At 34.7% G+C, this 18,247-nt stretch overlaps 1 protein-coding gene across 4 annotated transcripts in view; it reads right to left on the bottom strand.

Annotated features, from left to right (window-relative positions):
- The window catches only part of BLTP1 (bridge-like lipid transfer protein family member 1), a 205,100-nt gene that overhangs the window by 151,596 nt on the left and 35,257 nt on the right, over nucleotides 1-18,247 (bottom strand). For all 4 annotated transcript variants that reach the window (XM_024745037.1, XM_024745040.1, XM_024745038.1 and 1 more), the window contains 7 exons: nucleotides 14,666-14,852; nucleotides 11,064-11,145; nucleotides 10,495-10,688; nucleotides 8,119-8,198; nucleotides 6,137-6,287; nucleotides 1,768-1,924; nucleotides 1,288-1,366 (listed from right to left, as the gene is read on the bottom strand). In XM_024745037.1, coding sequence (XP_024600805.1) covers nucleotides 1,288-1,366; nucleotides 1,768-1,924; nucleotides 6,137-6,287; nucleotides 8,119-8,198; nucleotides 10,495-10,688; nucleotides 11,064-11,145; nucleotides 14,666-14,852 — 930 coding nt within the window. The remainder of the gene's footprint in view (nucleotides 1-1,287; nucleotides 1,367-1,767; nucleotides 1,925-6,136; nucleotides 6,288-8,118; nucleotides 8,199-10,494; nucleotides 10,689-11,063; nucleotides 11,146-14,665; nucleotides 14,853-18,247) is intronic.

Below are 18,247 nucleotides of genomic sequence, written 5' to 3'. Positions count from 1 at the left end.
GCACAAAAAAAAAAAAAAAAAAAAAAAAAAAAAAAAAAAAGGCAGAAGCACTCCCTTAACTGAACCATTCTCAATTCTGTGCAACCCTCAACAGCCTCTTCCTCTACAGAATTACAGATCCTATATATCAGTAATTAAGGCTATCCTGAAAGATGCTTCTTTCCAACTGACTACTCTGAATCCTAGAGAATCTCAAGCATCTGCTTCAAGACTTAGGTTATTCTTTTAAAAGTAACTAAGATAAGGTTTTAGTTCTTCAGTGTAATAGCCCTAAAGTTACGGGGAAAAGATATACTATCTCATTCTCAGTCACTTTTTCAATTAATTATCTAAGCAGGCAGACTCAACTGCTACCTTTTTATGCAAGCTAATAAATCTAGTCAACACCTTTGCCTGTTTTCTTTTTATTGTAGCAACAAAATGAGTGACAGAAACAAGAAAAGAGAGCCAAGAATTACATAAAACTTATTCTAATTATACCTAGCAATAGTAACATTGCTGTTCAGTAATTTAAAAACATTGGTGAGTTGCTACTCTCCATACCCTCAAGAAAGTGAAGAAATAAAGCAGAATTTCACTTCAACTGGTCTCAATTACAAATGTAATAAGAGGATGGGAAGAACAAGGAGAAATGAGGGAGACTATGTAATATTTTGATAAATTTAACAATAAAGTATTTAATCATGTTACTGATTAACCTGTATCAGAGCCCAAATTTTAAATTCATAATGAACTTAGATTATCCTAGCTCAGATAAAACTACAGCTAATCAGGGCATGACAATATTTTAAATATGAAATATTCTGCTTTCTTAAAGTTATGCTATTCAAAGTACCCAGGTTACTTCCTGACAAAAATCTACTAACAATATAACCTAAAACAAAGCCTATTAGTCATTCAATCTATTTCTGCCCATGGACCACGTGCCAGGTCCTGGGTTTGGCACAGGTATACACCAGTGAAAAGAAATACATAGTACCAGCCTTCACAGAGCAACAGACTAACAGGAAAAACATACACTAAGCAAATTACGCACAAACTTACAAAAGAAGTGTAAGGTATAACGAAAGCACAGAAAAATAAGACCTAGCTTGATTAAAACACTTTTCCCTTCTCTCCAAGTGCATGAATAATATACTATTTACTAACTACAGGCACATCAAAATATAATAAAAAGCTGAAAAAGAAAACCCCATTAATTTTAGTCTAACTGGATTAATAATTATTTATATATTAATTATTCCCCTACTAATCACTTAAAACAGAAAAACACTCATCATAGCTTACCATTTTCCTCGACTGTCATTGGAATATTAATTTCTAAATATGAGCCAGCTCCTACATTTACATGTACAGCATTTGTTTCCTACCAAAAGCAAAAAATAATTCATGAGACATTTATTATAATTACACTCCCATCTTTACTTTTCAGTTATTATCAAAGATAAAATTTAATCATCTATAATATTAAATAGGTATTAAAAGTTCCTAAGAGCAAAAGCTCAAATTTATACCAAAAATATACTAAAACAGTTTGGCCAGATTTAAAGGAGAAAATGAATCAGACTATACTATAAAGGTCTATTATTATTAATTAACTTCTTTCTACTATTTGGCACTTAATGAAAGTAACATACGTACAATTATTGGGGGTGGGGGTCAGGGAAGCTCATAGAAATGAATCTGAGTATAGGACTAGAAAGATACTCTGGAAAATAATGTTCAAATTTTACACATAATTTTCTACTATATTATTTCAATAATTACCCTATTTTTGGTAAACAGCAAGTCAATTGTAGCATCTGCAATAATATTCATTCGTAGTTCAAAAGCAAGGATCTGTCTTGGTCTCCCAGGCTGTGCAATTTCAGAGACTTTCAGAACTTGATAATCAGGAGGGAAGAAGAACTTCCATAAACAATCTCTAAATAAAGAGGAAGAAAGAATAATGACAAGTTATTCAAATAAAATTACCTCTGATAAGAGACAAAATCAGTATTATAACTTTCTATTACCACTGTTATCTTATTTAACAATTAGACATAAAATTGAAAAAAAAATTATAAGTCACAAAATAACACCTACCATAATTTCCTTTCAGTAAAATGAAAGACTGTTTTATACTTCCAGAGATCAATGAGCTTTGAGCACTTAATATACTACTATCAAATAAGACATAGGTAAGACCAAATTTGCACTATTCAAACATACTGTGAAAAATTAAAGACTTTCTACAGGTATATCAATTGTGCAAATGGCAAAGAAAGAGCTGAAGGGGGATGGTTTAATTAGAATCATTCCACTCTGGACAATTACTACTTAACCTTTCTGAGGACACTCGCCTGCTTCCTCACCTGTAAAAGAGGATTGTCATAACCAGTCTCAGAGAATAGATCCAAGAATTAAATGACAACATATATGAAAAAGACTTGGCAGTACATGGCACACGGAGAAAGTGTATTTCTATTATTTTCATAATCACTATTAATCAACGTTATAACAATAAGAGTCTAAAGAGCAATAGATTTCTAAAAAGAAGCAAGTGTTTGGAGGCTAGGGCTCTCATGTATCTGCCTCCCCATATCACTTGACAAACATGAAAGAAACCAAGAAACTTTCAATTCATAGCCTTCTATATAATTAAAAATTAGCATGTTACTCATACATTCAGAAAAAGTATCAGTTTCTGACTTTTAAATAGGAAGAGCTGAGGAAGGAGTCATCAGTAACAGGAAATGCTGCTTGGAATAAACTGACTGCGAAAAATCAGATCAACAGAACAAAATTTGCAAACTGATCCATTATAGACACAAAACAAAAATTAAGTCTGTAAATGTTTTGGCTAAGACACAAATATATAAAACTAAGCTTTCAAGACAAAGAATCCATCTAATCATTAGGTGATCATGGACTATAAAATGGGTAGCAGGATATAATGAAAAGAGCAGTGGACTTGAAGGGTTGGTCTGAATCTTGGCTCTAGATGCTATAGCTTTACTATCTTGCCCGAATCACTGAATTTCTGTGTCTTCATTTTCTCACAGGTATAATCAGATCACCACACCTGTCCTTGTGCCTCTCACTGTTATGAAGATCAAGTGTGAAAATATAAATGAAAGCAATAAAAGGCCAGAGAATATCAGGAATATTTGCATTATTATAGTTATCATTAAGGAGTAAGCACGAATTTATAAAGTTTATATTTCAACTCTGTCATGAAAACTCTTAAAAAGAAAAGCTGAGTGTCTTAAAGATTCAGACACAAGAGGGAGGGGATATGGGGATATATGTATACATATAGCTGATGCACTTTGTTATACAACAGAAACTAACACACCACTGTAAAGCAATTATACTCCAATAAAGATGTTAAAAAAAAAAAAAGAAAATCATGTAAAGGTAATAGAACTGACATTAAAATCTATAAGCTAAATAAGGTCATGCTACATCAGAGATCAAAAACAATGCTGAGTGAACTATCCAATAATAAAACAGTTGAGGTTTCTTTCTATATATTTTACACTAATAGGTAGATACTAAAAAAAATGACCTAATGAACATTTCTGGTAACAGTTCATATTTGTTTAGAAACTCAGTATGGAGAAGGTGAAAAGGAAATGGCTACAAGAGAGGAAATGCACAATTTGCATATATAAGGGAGGAGATAAATACTACTATTACTCACACAGGGAAACTAAACCCATGTGATAAATTTCTTTCTTTCTTCTTTTTAATAAATCTGAATGGTTTTGTTAAGTCCAGCTTAAAAAATGTATTGCTGTTCTCTCCTAGCAGTGGCAGGACCTACTGAAGGGAGTTGGTAAAGCAAATTTTTCTTTCATGTTATCTACAGTATCATTTCTCTGTATTATACAAAGATCACCGAAAGAGTGAATATGACTATATATTAAAAGAATTTTAGCTAGGATTTTCATGTAAATATAGCCTAATACTTCTCTTAATGCAATACAATTAAATATAGTTTAAGAAGAATCACACTCTATTCAAATACTAAAATGCAAAAATATTCTGTGTCTGTGTTAAAGCACTGCTGTAATTTTTTCCTTTCAAATATAGCAAGTGTAACTGTTACTTAAGGGAATGTAAAACCCCTCATTTTCAACTATTCCACAGTAAATATAGCATGGTTTAATGTATGAAAAATTTTATTATAAAAGGAAAATTTTAATCCAGTAATTGGAAAAATATTTGTTTTCTAACCGGAAATTTTAAGCTATGTTTACCTTCGGGTCTAATAATCTAACCCAGAACTTAATGAAGTACTGTATTGGCATACTCCAAGTATTCAAATAACACACTTACTTATATATTTACCAAACTACTGTTATTTAAGTAGCTACTTAATGGAGCAGGTATTTCTATATGCTAGAGATACCAAGGTTAACAGAACGTAGTACCTGACAAAGTATATAATTCTTCTAACAATGCTAGGTAGAAAGCACTTTTTTTGTGTTTTTTGGCTGCGTTGGGTCTTCGTTGCTGTGCCCGGGCTTAGAAAGCACTTTTTAAAACAATTTAGTTTGCAAGGCAGAAATAGAGACACAGATGTAGAGAACAAACGTATGGACACCAAGGGGGGAAAGTGGCGGGGGTGGTTTGTGGTGCTGGGATGAATTGGGAGACTGGGATTGACATATATGCCCTAATATGTATAAAATAGATAACTAATAAGAACCTGCTGTGTAAAAACATAAAATAAAATAAAATTTAAAAAAAAACAATTAAGTATAAAAAGAGTGAGTATATCAAGTATCAGCACTCTTAGTAGTCCATCAGTGGCCCAGTAATATCTGCCTCAGTGACTGATTAAGCTTGTATTTCTCCATTCAAGCTAGTTTATGAAAGACTAAACTAGCTTTAAACAATGTATATTTACATAAAAATTTAGATGTTCCCTCATAAATAGTAGTACATGTCCCCTCCTTTGTTTAAAATTCTTCAATAAGTAGATAGATGTTCATAATATATTAAAAACAGAAAATTACTTCAAAATTAATAGAATAACTAAGAAATAAAAAACCCTTTTTTACCTTTCAGGCATTCCCTATTACCTCCAGTATAAAATCTATATATTTCTTAACTACCTACAAATCTCTTTAACAACCTATAGAACTTATTAAGACAATTCTCCACTGCCATCATGCATTTGCAGAACTCCTCCCTTGCCTTGATTACTTATCCTTCCCTTCCTTCCCCGGCTAATTCTTACTTATGTTTCAAAACTCAACTCACATATTACCTCAACCAAAAAGCATTCCCCAGTTCTCTCCTCTTCAATATGAGTTATGAACTTGTTATGGGCTAAATTGTGTCCCCCTAAAATTTATATGTCCTAATCCTCAGTACCTCATAATTTGGCCTTAGTTAGAGACAGGGTCTTTAGAGAAGTAATTAAGTTAAAATGAGGTCAATAGGGTGGGCCCTAATCCAATATGACTGGTATTCTTGCAAGAAGAGGAAATTTGGACACAGAGACCTACAAAACACACAAGAGAGAAGACCATGTGAAGATACAGGGAGAAGATGACCATCTACAAGCCAAGGAGGGAGGCTTTGAACACAGCCTTCCCTCACGGCCCTCAGAAGGAACCAATCCTGCCAACACCTTGATCTCAGAATTCTAACCTCCAGAACAGTGAGAAATTTCTGCTGTTTAAGCCACACAGTCTGCGGTACTTTGTTGTGGCAGCCTCAGCAAACTAATACAGTACCTCTCTAAATTCTTCATCAAGACATTTTACGTACCTCTAATACAGCACTTAATAAAACTCTTTTGTTTCTTTTTTCCGAAACTGAACTATGTATGTCTTTTAGCTCTGAATCTCCATAGTCCCAACAATCCCTGGCATATTCGGTGATTAAATACAAAAGAAAAAACCAAGGAACCAATAAATATTCTGCTCATTCACCATTTTTCTAATGAATTAGCTCCTCCTTTAGAGCAAACTTGCTTGTGCTAATTTCTCTACAAATTATTTGGATTAAAATGTTCAGTGATATCTTACCCTGCCATAATAAAATAGCTTATAAAAATATCAATACTAAGCTAGCCTTTAATAAAAACTATAGTATTATCCCAATATGTTTGACTTAGAAATATAATTTAATCAAGTACCTCTGCCTATCAGCCCATGGCCCATAGTTGAAATCTGTTCCTTTACCACAAACTATATCCAGTCCCCAACAGGGAGGCAAATCTTGTAATTTGCAATCCTCACTGCTCATTTCTCCTTCAATAGTTTCTTCTGTTTCTTCTGGAACAAGTCCTATATTGCAGAATATACAATATGAAGATAGTTACTTAAAATAACCATTAAAAGGCTTCCTTAGATCAACATTTCTAAAAAGTTTTTGATCTCAGGAACACTTTACACTCTATATTGAGGACCCCAAAGTGGGATTTTTTTTGTATTGTATCTATCAAAATTTACTGTATTCAAAATTTGAATTGAGCAATATTTTTAAATTTTATTTTTAAAATAAACTCATTACATGTTGACATAACAAAACGTCTAATAAGATTTAATGAAAATATGATGTGAAAAATAACTACATTTTAGTGAAAACAAATAAAATTTTATTTCATTTTGAATGAAAATATTTTTTAATCAAAATAGGCATATTTTCTAAAACTAATTTATTGAGAAGTGTTGGCATCGCTTTTATTTTGGCAAATTTCTTAAATATACAGCTTAATAGAAAACAAGTGAATTCTCACAGTTGTTTCTGCACTTAATCTATTGAAGAAAACCTAGCCTCATACAAATAGGTAGACAGAAAAGGGAGGAGTATTTTAATAGCTTTTTCAGATAATTTTGGATATTCTTTGACACTAGACCAAAATTCAACAAGTGGTAATTTCTTAAAGATTACTTGCAATGGGGAATCTGAAACCATATTGCTGAACTTCTCATACTCTGACACGTTAAAATTTACTGATCTCTCTTGCACTCTGAATAAATCTTTTACAGACATCATGAATTGTTCATTTGGAAAATATTGGTTCACTGAGACATGCATATTTTTCCCAAATAGACAAATTCCATTATTAAACATTTAAGAAGTCATATTGTTACTAACACTGGTAGTCTCATCAGAAAAGTCATCAAACTCACAGTGGCAGACCCAAATTTTCCAAAATTCTAACTTTCACATGAAAGCTCAAAACCATAGTTTGTCCCTAGTTGCTCTTCCAAGCACAACTGGTATTCCATGAAAAGAGCAAACAGTTCAGCTTGGAACTCGATCACAGAGTGCTTTTCCTCGAAACAACAGTGTACTTTGGTATGAGGCAGAAGTGTATTATGTGTTCTTATCATTTTATTAAATGAATATTAAAAAGTGTACTGAAGGGTCAAGATTTGATAAAAGTAATTTTTACTGCTTAATCAAAGACACTGTAAAGTGCACTGGCATTTGTTTTATTGTGACTGCGTGGCAGTGAAAAAGACAGGGATTACTAGTATAGTTTGGAATCACTGCCTTGATTCATGCTAAAGCACCAGAAGTTTTGCCCCCTGTAACTTTTACACCATCAATACAACATGGTAAAATAAAAAGGCAAATAACATCCTAATTTTGAACATACTTTGACCTCATAAACCTCCTGAAAGGTATGAAAAATAAAAGTTAGGAAAAAATGACTAAAAATCCAATATTTAGCTTATTTATAAAACTGAGGCCACCTGTGAAGCACTGTAACTAGCTGGACTTCAATCCTTAAACTTTAAGCCTCAAATCCAACTTACTGGGATTTTTTTTCCCCTAAGCCAGCATGAACTGCCTTAACTATCATCACATTCTCTAATGGTTTTCACTCATGGTCATTTGTATTCACAATTTTTGAAGTATACTAGCAAAAATGAAATTTGAAGGAAAGATTACTATATGTTTCTCTTTTGATCTGAAATACTAAAAAATATTCAACTTTTGACAAATGACACAGATATTCTTTAGGTAGGCATTCTCACATCCACATTTACCATTATTAATGCTTATTTATATCCTAAGCAAGGATACTTAAAATATTATTAGATATCAGCATTTCATAGAAGAAACAGAATTGTAGCTATGAAACATATTTTCAAAAAATAATACCTGGCTCATCCATGTAATAGTAGATGTCAACATCATTCGACTGCATCACCACAAAACCTTCTCCCATTAATCTTGGTGGTCTATACAAAGGAAGGTGGAAGGCAAACTAAGTACATCTCCAGAATATAAAATGTTCAGTATGCTAATTAACGATGGTAATGGGTGAAAACAAAAAAGAAAACTAAAAAGCAATCAAGTGTAGAAACTTGAAAAGGGAAAACATCTTTCACATACACAATAAATTGTTCCATAATTGTTTTCTATATTAGACTATATAAAAAATTGGCACTGAAAAAATTTTGACCAGTAAAATCAGTTAAAGAAAGACAAAAAAATCTGTTTTGCATTTCTCATTTTAAGTTTTGAATGAGAGAAATCCATTTAAAACAAAGTTTAGGGCTTCCCTGGTGGCGCAGTGGTTGAGAGTCCACCTGCCGATGCAGGGGACACAGGTTCGTGCCCCGGTCCGGGAAGATTCCACATGCCGCGGAGCGGCTGGGCCCGTGAGCCATGGCCGCTGAGCCTGTGCGTCCGGAGCCTGTTGCTCCGCAACGGGAGAGGCCACAACAGTGAGAGGCCCGCGTACCGCAAAAAAATAAAAATAAAAAAAATAAATAAAACAAAGTTTAATTAAATACAATGGAAGAACAATGTTCATTGGAATATAATAATCATATTCTGCATTTGCAACAATAAATTTAAAATTAGACTTCAAATTCTACCATTTTATATTAATAACACTATAAAACTGATTAAAAATATCATCTTATATATTGTAAAATAAAGCATAACCTTTCAGAAACATTAAATTAAAAAAATGTTGTAATTTTTAACAACTTTATGTTACCTATTTCCAAGAATATTTAGTTGATCAACTTAAAATAAACTTAAAGCAAACATCTTGAACTCAAATTCTGGAATGAATGTTTCTGTACCATCAATTAACTTCCCTCTACTTGCTTTGATTTAACAACTTTTGTCTTTATCATATACCACAATATCTTCCTTCCATATCAAAATTAACCTCTCAATCATCAGATAATATAACACATACAAATTCAACAATCTTCTTCTAAATATGTATTAAATCACAATGGTTAGGGTTTAATCTCATTATTTAATCTCCATGTTTATTACTGAAGAGTGAAAAATACAATTTTAAATCTTCTTATACAAATAGCAGGACACTTTTTCATTTTACTCTGTAGTAATTTTCACAAAAACCCAGATTTATTTTTTTCAGTATTACAACTTGCACCCATAAATATAGAATTGTGTGCGTAGCTTATACTCCAAGATGCTTAGCAATTCAGTGATCCTGAAGAGTGTGAAACCAGGTAGACCCAGAGCCTCCCCGGTACTCAAGCTGGGAAAATGACTGTGTCATTCTAGCCAATCCCTAGAAAATCTAACAGCAACTAGCCAAAAGTTGGAACTAAAAAGAAACAATCATGTTTCTCATACCCTCAAACTTTATATTGCCTACACACAAAGACAAAAGCTGAGACAGTGGAAACTCATCACATGAATACTTTTATGACATGAATACTAAATTACACAAATTTAACAATAGACTCCTTCACAGAAAAGGATAGTGATTGAGAATAACAAAGATTACAAGAGCCCTCACCCCACTCATGAGCATGTGGCCTGGGAGTCAGATGCGAGTCAAGTGTCTGTTACCTGGGGACCTCGGTCCTCTGGAATGGAAGCATCCCACCACAAAGAGGGTAACTCTAGTGTGCGTCATTATTACAATGTGTCTCCTAAAAGCAAGGAGCTACTTCACTGAAGGAAAGCAAATCTGGAAAGCTAAGTGGAAAACTGACTGGGACTTAAATGTCAACTGAATTCCAAAACTGTCTTAACTTCATCAGTTTTCCAAGAGTAATTCTGATTCAACTTTCAACTTTTCATTAACTCCAATGATACTCTACTGTAATGAATTTGTTGAATTTACTATTTATCCATCCCTTCTGAAAATAAAAACCTACCTGTAATATGTATTTTCTAACATACAAACATCAGGGCTCAATTGCCCAAAATAAATTTCCCAAATACACTGAGAAAAGGATAGAAAAATTATAAGCTTATAAACAGTGCCTGACATATATTAAATGGCAATAAATATTAACTATTACAATTAAAGAACAAGAAAAATAGCTCATAGAAAAATATTTAAAATAGGAGTTTACCAGTGGATAGACTCCATTCATTTATCTTATAAAGCAGGAATACGCTCAGTTGATTTAATAGAGAAATATATGTAATTATTGCCCAACTTATAGCAAAGAAATTAAAAGAATACTAAAGATTCTAAATGATAAGCTACAATAGGTATAAAGAAGTTATTTGTTATTTTTATGACTTTCTTACTCATCATTTTGAAGACCAACATATCTTGGACTAGGAACAAGCATGACTCGAACATTTTCAAGCTTTCCCTTCACAATATGCATGAACTGATCAAGATGACTGGAAGGTGGTTTTGTAGTATAGGTTAAGAAAGCATCATCAAAGTTGATGCACAGAGTTTGAGGTTGGTAATGATTTCCAAAGGCCAAGCGTCCCTAAAAAAACAGATAAGAGATATTATGCCATACTATTTAGGCTGTATTTTTTTTTCTCAGCTGACCTAATAACAAGCATTTTCAAGCAACTACTAAATGATTCCACTTTAGCACTATATACTGTTTAAATTGCCCCACTGATCAATTTAGACTAGTGTTTAAAGAAATTTGAGCACTTGTGAATAAATAAATAGCCTTAAAGGTCTATACATTTGGGCTAAAATGGTATTGGTGTTGAAATAATTCTTTCACTTTATTAATAATGGAACCCAAAGACCTCTACAAAATTACTTTCTTAAGTGAAAATTATATTTGCAAAAATAAAAGGTTCTATTATTAACCCATGAAACATTAATTGTAGTGGAATTTACTTACCGTGCTCACATTGACCTTTATGACTGGAATAAGTGATCTCCATGAAGATGTGGGGTCTTGAGATTCTGTTTTTACTTTAACTCTGAGAAAAGAAACAAAAATTGACATATATGAGAAAAATTTAAGTACCTGAGAATACTGCTGACTTCCTCACAGTACACATTATTATTATTATTATGTTTTGGCTGTGTTGGGTCTTTGTTGCAGCGCGCAGGCTTTCTCTGGTTGTGGTGAGCAGGGGCTACTCTTTGTTGTGGTGTGTGGGCTTCTCACTGCAGTGGCTTCTCTTGTTGTGGAGCACAGGCTCTAGGCACGTGGGCTTCAGTAGTTGTGGCTCGCGGGCTCTAGAGTGCAGGCTCAGTAGTTGTGGCGCACAGGCTTAGCTGCTCTGCAGCATGTGGGATCTTCGCAGACCAGGGATTGAACCCGTGTCCCCTGCATTGGCAGGCAGATTCTTAACCACTGCGCCACCAGGGAAGTCCCACAATACACATTATTAATACCAGCTATATCTTTCCAAATATATCTAATGACTGCTCAGTAAACAAAACAATGACCATCTAAGGGACACTAATATCCCTAAAATGTCTCCTAGAATGTACTCTATCACACACCAATTTTTATATAAGAAGCTATAACAAAAAAGTATATTTTGAGAATGACAAGCTTTAATGACAAAGTATAAATTATGATGTGCTGTCATTATGCCTATCACACTGCATTATATCATTTTACAAGACAGCAAAAACTATAATTAAAACAAAAATTACCAAGATATAAGTTACTTAGATGTTTTAAGCGTTTTAAGCACTTCTGACAGTTCAGCTGATCCTTCTCCTTCCCTACTCCCGCCACTCTGTGCCAAAATAATTTCCTCTCAATACAATGAAAAGGATAGACCAAGAGTAAGAAAAAAGGAATTGGCCATACACAAAGTACACAAAATTTAAGAAATGAAAAATTCACAGCAATTCACTAAAGATTTCATATGAAAACTCAAGGCATGTCTCTTCAATAATCCAATAACTCCTAAATCACACTTCCGGAGCCATATTTGTAAGATGGCCTTCAGTGCTTAAAACTAAATTCAAAACTAACCTCACTACCACCCCCTAACCTTTCTCTAATGTTCCCTGACTAAGCATGGCTACTGCTTAAATTAGAAATCTGGATTCACTGTTGACTCATCCTTCTTATTTGTTCTCCACATCTAATTCATCACTTTCTTAAGTATTCATCTGCTTAAATGTATCTGGAATCCATCTCCTTATCTTTCTTCCCCTTGCTAACAACCCAGTTGATGATCATCTCTTCCCTGAACTGTTACTACGTCCTTCTATCTGGTCTCCCTGCCTCCAGTCTTACCTCCCTCCAATCACAACACAACACTGCTGACCTGGGGTAAGGCCATATTTCTAACCCAGATCCTGCTAAACATTTAGTCTAATTTATCCCCACCTCAAATAATCCACTCCAGTCTCAGTAACAACGTCTCTACTGCATATGATGTTTCTTCTCCATGGTAGAACTTTCAACTCCTTCTCTGCTTAATTCATTCACCTTTAAGGTTCCTACCTTCCCGAATCCTTCTATGTGTGCCCAGAGAATTCTATTCTTGTCCCTGCTATATTTCTTGCACTAAAATTGCTTGCTAAGTGTTCTAACTCCCACAATAGGCTGTAAATTCCCTCAAGATAGAACAGTTGTCATATTCTCAGTATCTCCAGTACCTCAAGCTCAGTGCCTGGGACATAATGTGCACTAAATATTTAATTGAGAATAAACATCCTCATCATCTACTTTAAAAAAAACAAAACTAGGGCTTCCCTGGTGGCGCAGTGGTTGAGAGTCCACCTGCCGATGCAGGGGACATGGGTTCGTGCCCCGGTCAGGGAAGATCCCACATGCCGCAGAGTGGCTAGGCCCATGAGCCATGGCCACTGACCTGCGCGTCCAGAGCCTATGCTCCACAATGGGAGAGGGCACAACAGTGAGATGCCCGCGTAACGCAAAAAATAAATAAATAATAAATAAAACTATTATGTATACAAGGCTGGTTCAACATTCAAAAATCAATTAACAGGCTACAAGTGAAAAATCAAAGGATCATACCAACAGATACAGAAAAAGCATCTGACAAAATCCAATACCCATTCATGATTAAAACCTCTAGTTTTACTAACTAGGAATAGAGGGGAACTTCCTCAACTTGATAAAGAATATCAACCAACAAAAACCTACAGTTAACATGATACTTAACAGTGAGAAACGAGAAGCTTTCCCACTAAGATCAGGTATGAAGCAAGATGTCCCCTCTCACCATTCTTTTCCAAATTCATACTAGAAGTTCTAGCTATTGCAATAAGACAAAAAAAGGAAATAAAATGTATACAGATTGGGAAGGAAGAAATAAGACTTTCTTTGTTTGCAGCTGACACAATCATCTATGTTGAAAATCAGAAAGAACTGATCAAGAATACGCTTAGAACTAATGACTACAGCAAGGTTGCAGGATACAAGGTTAGTAATATGCAAGAGTCAATCACTTTCCTATATACCACCAATAAACAAGTGGAATTTGAAATTAACACAATATCGTACATTAGCACCACAGAAAATGAAATAGGTATAAATTTAACAAATTTTCTACAAGATCTACATGAGGAAAACTATAAAACTCTGATGAAAGATATCGAAGAGAACTAAATAACTAAAGAAACATTCCATGTTCATTAACAGGAAGACTCAATACTGTCAAGATGTCAATTCTTCCCAACTTGATTTATATTCAATGCAATCCCTACCGAAACCCCTGGATATTGGCAAACTGATTCTAAAGTTTATATGGAGAGGCAAAAGACCCACAATAGCCAAGACAACACTGAAGGAGAAAAGCAAAGTTGGAGGACTGACACTACCTGATTTCAAGACTTAAATGTAAAGCTATAGTAATCAACACACTGTGGTACTGGTGAAAGAAAACAAATAGGTCAGGCTTCCCTGGTGGCACAGTGGTTGAGAGTCCGCCTGCTGATGCAGGGGACACAGGTTCGTGCCCCGGTCCGGGAAGATCCCACATGCCATGGAGTGGCTGGGCCCGTGAGCCACGGCCGCTGAGCCTGTGCGTCCGGAGCCTGTGCTCCGCAACAGGAGAGGCCACAACAGTGAGAGGCCCGCGTACCACAAAAAAAACAGAAAAAAAACAAACAAAAAGAAAACAAATAGGTCAATGAACCAGAACGGAGAGCCCAGAAACAGATAAAATAAAATAATATAATTCTATATGCACCTTAGCTATGTATATGTATGTATAGACTTATGTATGTGCATTCAAAAGAATAAAAAACAAATTGATAGTAGTTATCAACAACGAAGGAAGTAGAACTGGTGAGAAGAATAGACCCGGATTGCTTTTTCACATTACATAATTCTGTATTATTTGAAATTTTTGAAGAACTATATACTTATTTGTGAGAATAAAAGTTTTAGTTAATCTACAAAGAAAGATTAGGCTGTGTTTAGGTAAACAGTGTTAATAATACTCTAATAAAAGTGGATGTTTAAATGTTGGAGATTAATAAAATTCAAGTCTGACAATCAACCTTTCAATTTTGGACTGGGTTCTTGTTCTTCCATTTTCTCGTGTTTTATCATCTTCTTTCTTGGGTAGAATTATTGTTGGCTCCAAACCAAACAATTCTTGAAGATGTCCATAAAGATCCGAACGATTATACACATGAAATTCAAAGTCATTGACTGTGATGTATAATCTAGTTTCTGCCTTTGGATCTAAAAACATCAATTACAAAAAAAAAAAAAGTTTTTAGTCAACTTTTTAAAAACTTTAGTCAAAGTTTTAAGTCAAATCTTTTCCACAGCTAAAGTAACTCAAATGATTTCTTTTAAAAGAGAAGTCTATGATAAAAGGGAATAATATTTTAAAAGCAATAAAACATGGTCAAAAGAAAGAAAAAAGCTGATTTACTACAGTATTTCAATTTAGCACTCTAAAAGCAATCTGAATTTCTACATTCTGGGCGTATAACAACAAAACTTAAAGACTGTATGCTAAGAACAGCACAATGCCAATAACAGAGTAAAACTTTACCCCAATATAGCCATAAGTGTATACTAAAATATAAATAGTAAATTGTTCAAAGCATGATGCATTTAAACATCACACTATTATTTGAACTTGTGCATCATAGAAACCAGGACTTTTCATAAATACTAGTTTGTTTTTTAAAACTACACAATGCTAAAACAAAGATTCTATAAACTGTAGACTCAAATAGTAATCTCAAATAAAAGACAATTATAGTAAATATAAGTGACAATAGTAATAAATCCATCTATAAAGTACAGATGGGGCACTTGTTCCTACTGAGGAAATAATCTAAGACAGTGCATCTCATGTCAACCAAAAAGGGTCAGAAGAAAGGTACCACAATCAGTGCTTTATTTTGTTATAAATGATACATGTGTTTTTTAAGACTTGTTTTTCAACCTTTATCTGTTTTTATCCCTGTCAAACAAATTCAATTGAAAGGCAATTAAAATTAGATATGACCAGTTAGAATAATTTAATTTTTTTAAATGGGTAAAGAGAATTACCAACTTTCATTTTAGTAGCTTAAGCTGTGGTTTAGTAAGGTACCAAATTTCACCAATATTAATTTCTTCTCAAATTATTAGCAAAACAGCATATGAGATGTCAAACACCCTAAATACATGTAAATTTTAGTTTAAATTAACAAACGAAAAATACACTGCCACTCATATTTCAAAAATAAGCTGAGGAAAATGAATCAACACATTCATATTTTTATACAGTAATGCTTTTAGTTTTACTCCAATCAAGGTTTTTTCCCTCATTACTTCCTGAGACAAGAGAGGAAAAAGAGATAAACACAATCCTTCAAAAAACTAATGTTTAAGAGCTGCAACTTTTCTTATATTTTTTAGACAGCTCTTGACCTATGTTCTCTCTCCTATTTCTTCAGACTTATCAAATGGCTAAAAGCTAAGACGATCCCTAAGCTATTACATAAAGTGTGTTCCCCTTATTCTTGCTGTAGGTCAAATTCTTAAAATTAAAATAAAAATAAGAAACACACTTTTTAAAAATACATATGAAGTATTCTAAGATTTAATAGCTATAAATATCATTATCTTTTTTTTTTTTTTTTTGCGGTATGCAGGCCTCTCACTGTTGTGGCCTCTCCCGTTGCGGAGCACAGGCTCCGGACGCGCAGGCTCAGCGGCCATGGCTCACGGGCCCAGCCACTCCGTGGCATGTGGGATCTTCCCGGACCGGGGCACGAACCCGCATCCCCTGCATCGGCAGGTGGACCCTCAACCACTGTGCCACCAGGGAAGCCCTCATTATTTTAAATAAGTAAATCAAACTTTATCACTCATTAGGTTTTAAACCTTTCTACAGTAATCATTCATGACCTCTTCTCAAAATGTCAGGGTCAAATATCCAGCAGCCTACTCAAATATCTCCAATTTGATGTCTAACAGGCATCACGCACTTGACATACCCAACCAAACACTCGATTTTCCCACCCAAACCTACTCCACAATATTCCCCACCTTATCAACAGCAAGTCAATCTTTTCAATTGCTCAGGCCAAAAAATTTGACTGCTCTCTTTCTTGTCCCAGATATTATCAGCAAATCTTGTCAGCTTTTCTTTCAACACATATCCAGAAACCACTCCTCACCACTCTGGCGCAAGTCACCATCAACCTGCACCTGTTTTAACACAATAGCCTCGTAACTACTCTCCCTGCTTCTGCCCTTATTTCCCTTATGCCTGTGCTTTACACAGTGGCCAGATCTTCCAAAAACCCTAACTAGGGCTTCCCTGGTGCTGAAGTGGTTGAGAGTCCGCCTGCTGATGCAGGCGACACAGGTTCGTGCCCTGGTCTGGGAGGATCCCACATGCCGCGGAGCGGCTGGGCCCATGAGCCATGGCCGCTGAGCCTGCGCGTCTGGAGCCTGTACTCCACAACGGGAGAGGCCACAACAGTGAGAGGCCCACGTACCGCAAAAACACAAAAACAAAAAACCCAAAAAACAAACTGTACATATTTAAGGTGCACAGTATATGGCTTGATACTTTACACATTGTAAAATGATTGCCACGACCAGGTTAATTAACATATCCATCACCTCACATAGTAACAAGGGGAGGGGCCCCCCACCCAAAAAAAAAAAAAAAAAAAAAAAAAAAAACCCTAACTAAAATCATGTCACTCTCCTGTTCCCTAATTTTCTGATGGTCTCCTCTCTCATTGATACCAAGTTCCTTTAAAAGTGACCTATAAAATCTTATAGGATCTGCACTCTTCTCCCCTTCCAGTCCTCCCTCCAATAAACTGGCCTCCATTTTGGTTATAAACAGAACCTGAACAACCAGGAAATGTCCTTCCCCCAGATAGTCACAATAACTCATTTCCTTAACTTGCTTCATGTTTCTGTTTAACCATCCCCTATCAATGAAGCCTCTCCCGACTTCCTTATGTACACAGCACCCTCCCTGCAAAACAGCACTCTCTACTCTACTGACCCGACTCTGACTCTCCTCAATGCCATATTTTCCTCACTCATTCCTCGATGCTACATATATTTACTTGCTAATTATCTGAATCCTTCCCAAGCAAGGATTCAGAATGAAGCAAGCTCTTTAAGAGAAAAAACTTGTTTTATTCACTATTGTATCTCTGGTGCCTAGAACAATTCTTAGTACATAGTAGGGCTCATTTGTATGAAAGAGGAACAGAGCATCTTATCACAAATCATACTCCTAAGTAAAACAAAAATATCCTCAAACAAATAGATCTAAGACTTTTTGGAAACCCAACATGTGGAAGCATAATAAATGCAAAGTAGGTTATTTTTCTATTCCCACTTTGATCTATACAAGTAGGAATTAATCATTATGCAATTCTTCAAGGTCATAAAGCAACTCAATCAAAATTTACCTCAAAACTCATTTAAGGCATTTGTTTTCAAATTTACTTTTGGAACACTTGATCATGATCCCTGAATACAAATGCCTTGATCGTTAGGAATATACTATAAAGGCCAGTGGATGAGCTATAGAAGGAGCCATGGGGAAAATCAAGAGTCTGGACTAGCTCCTAATTGGATCAGCAGTGATGAATAAACAAATG

The sequence above is a fragment of the Neophocaena asiaeorientalis genome, unplaced genomic scaffold (genome assembly GCF_003031525.2).
Source record: "Neophocaena asiaeorientalis asiaeorientalis breed wild unplaced genomic scaffold, Neophocaena_asiaeorientalis_V1.1 scaffold65, whole genome shotgun sequence".
Lineage (NCBI taxonomy): Eukaryota > Metazoa > Chordata > Mammalia > Artiodactyla > Phocoenidae > Neophocaena > Neophocaena asiaeorientalis.
Note: the sequence above shows the minus strand (reverse complement) of the source record. Positions and strands in the feature narration are given on the sequence as shown.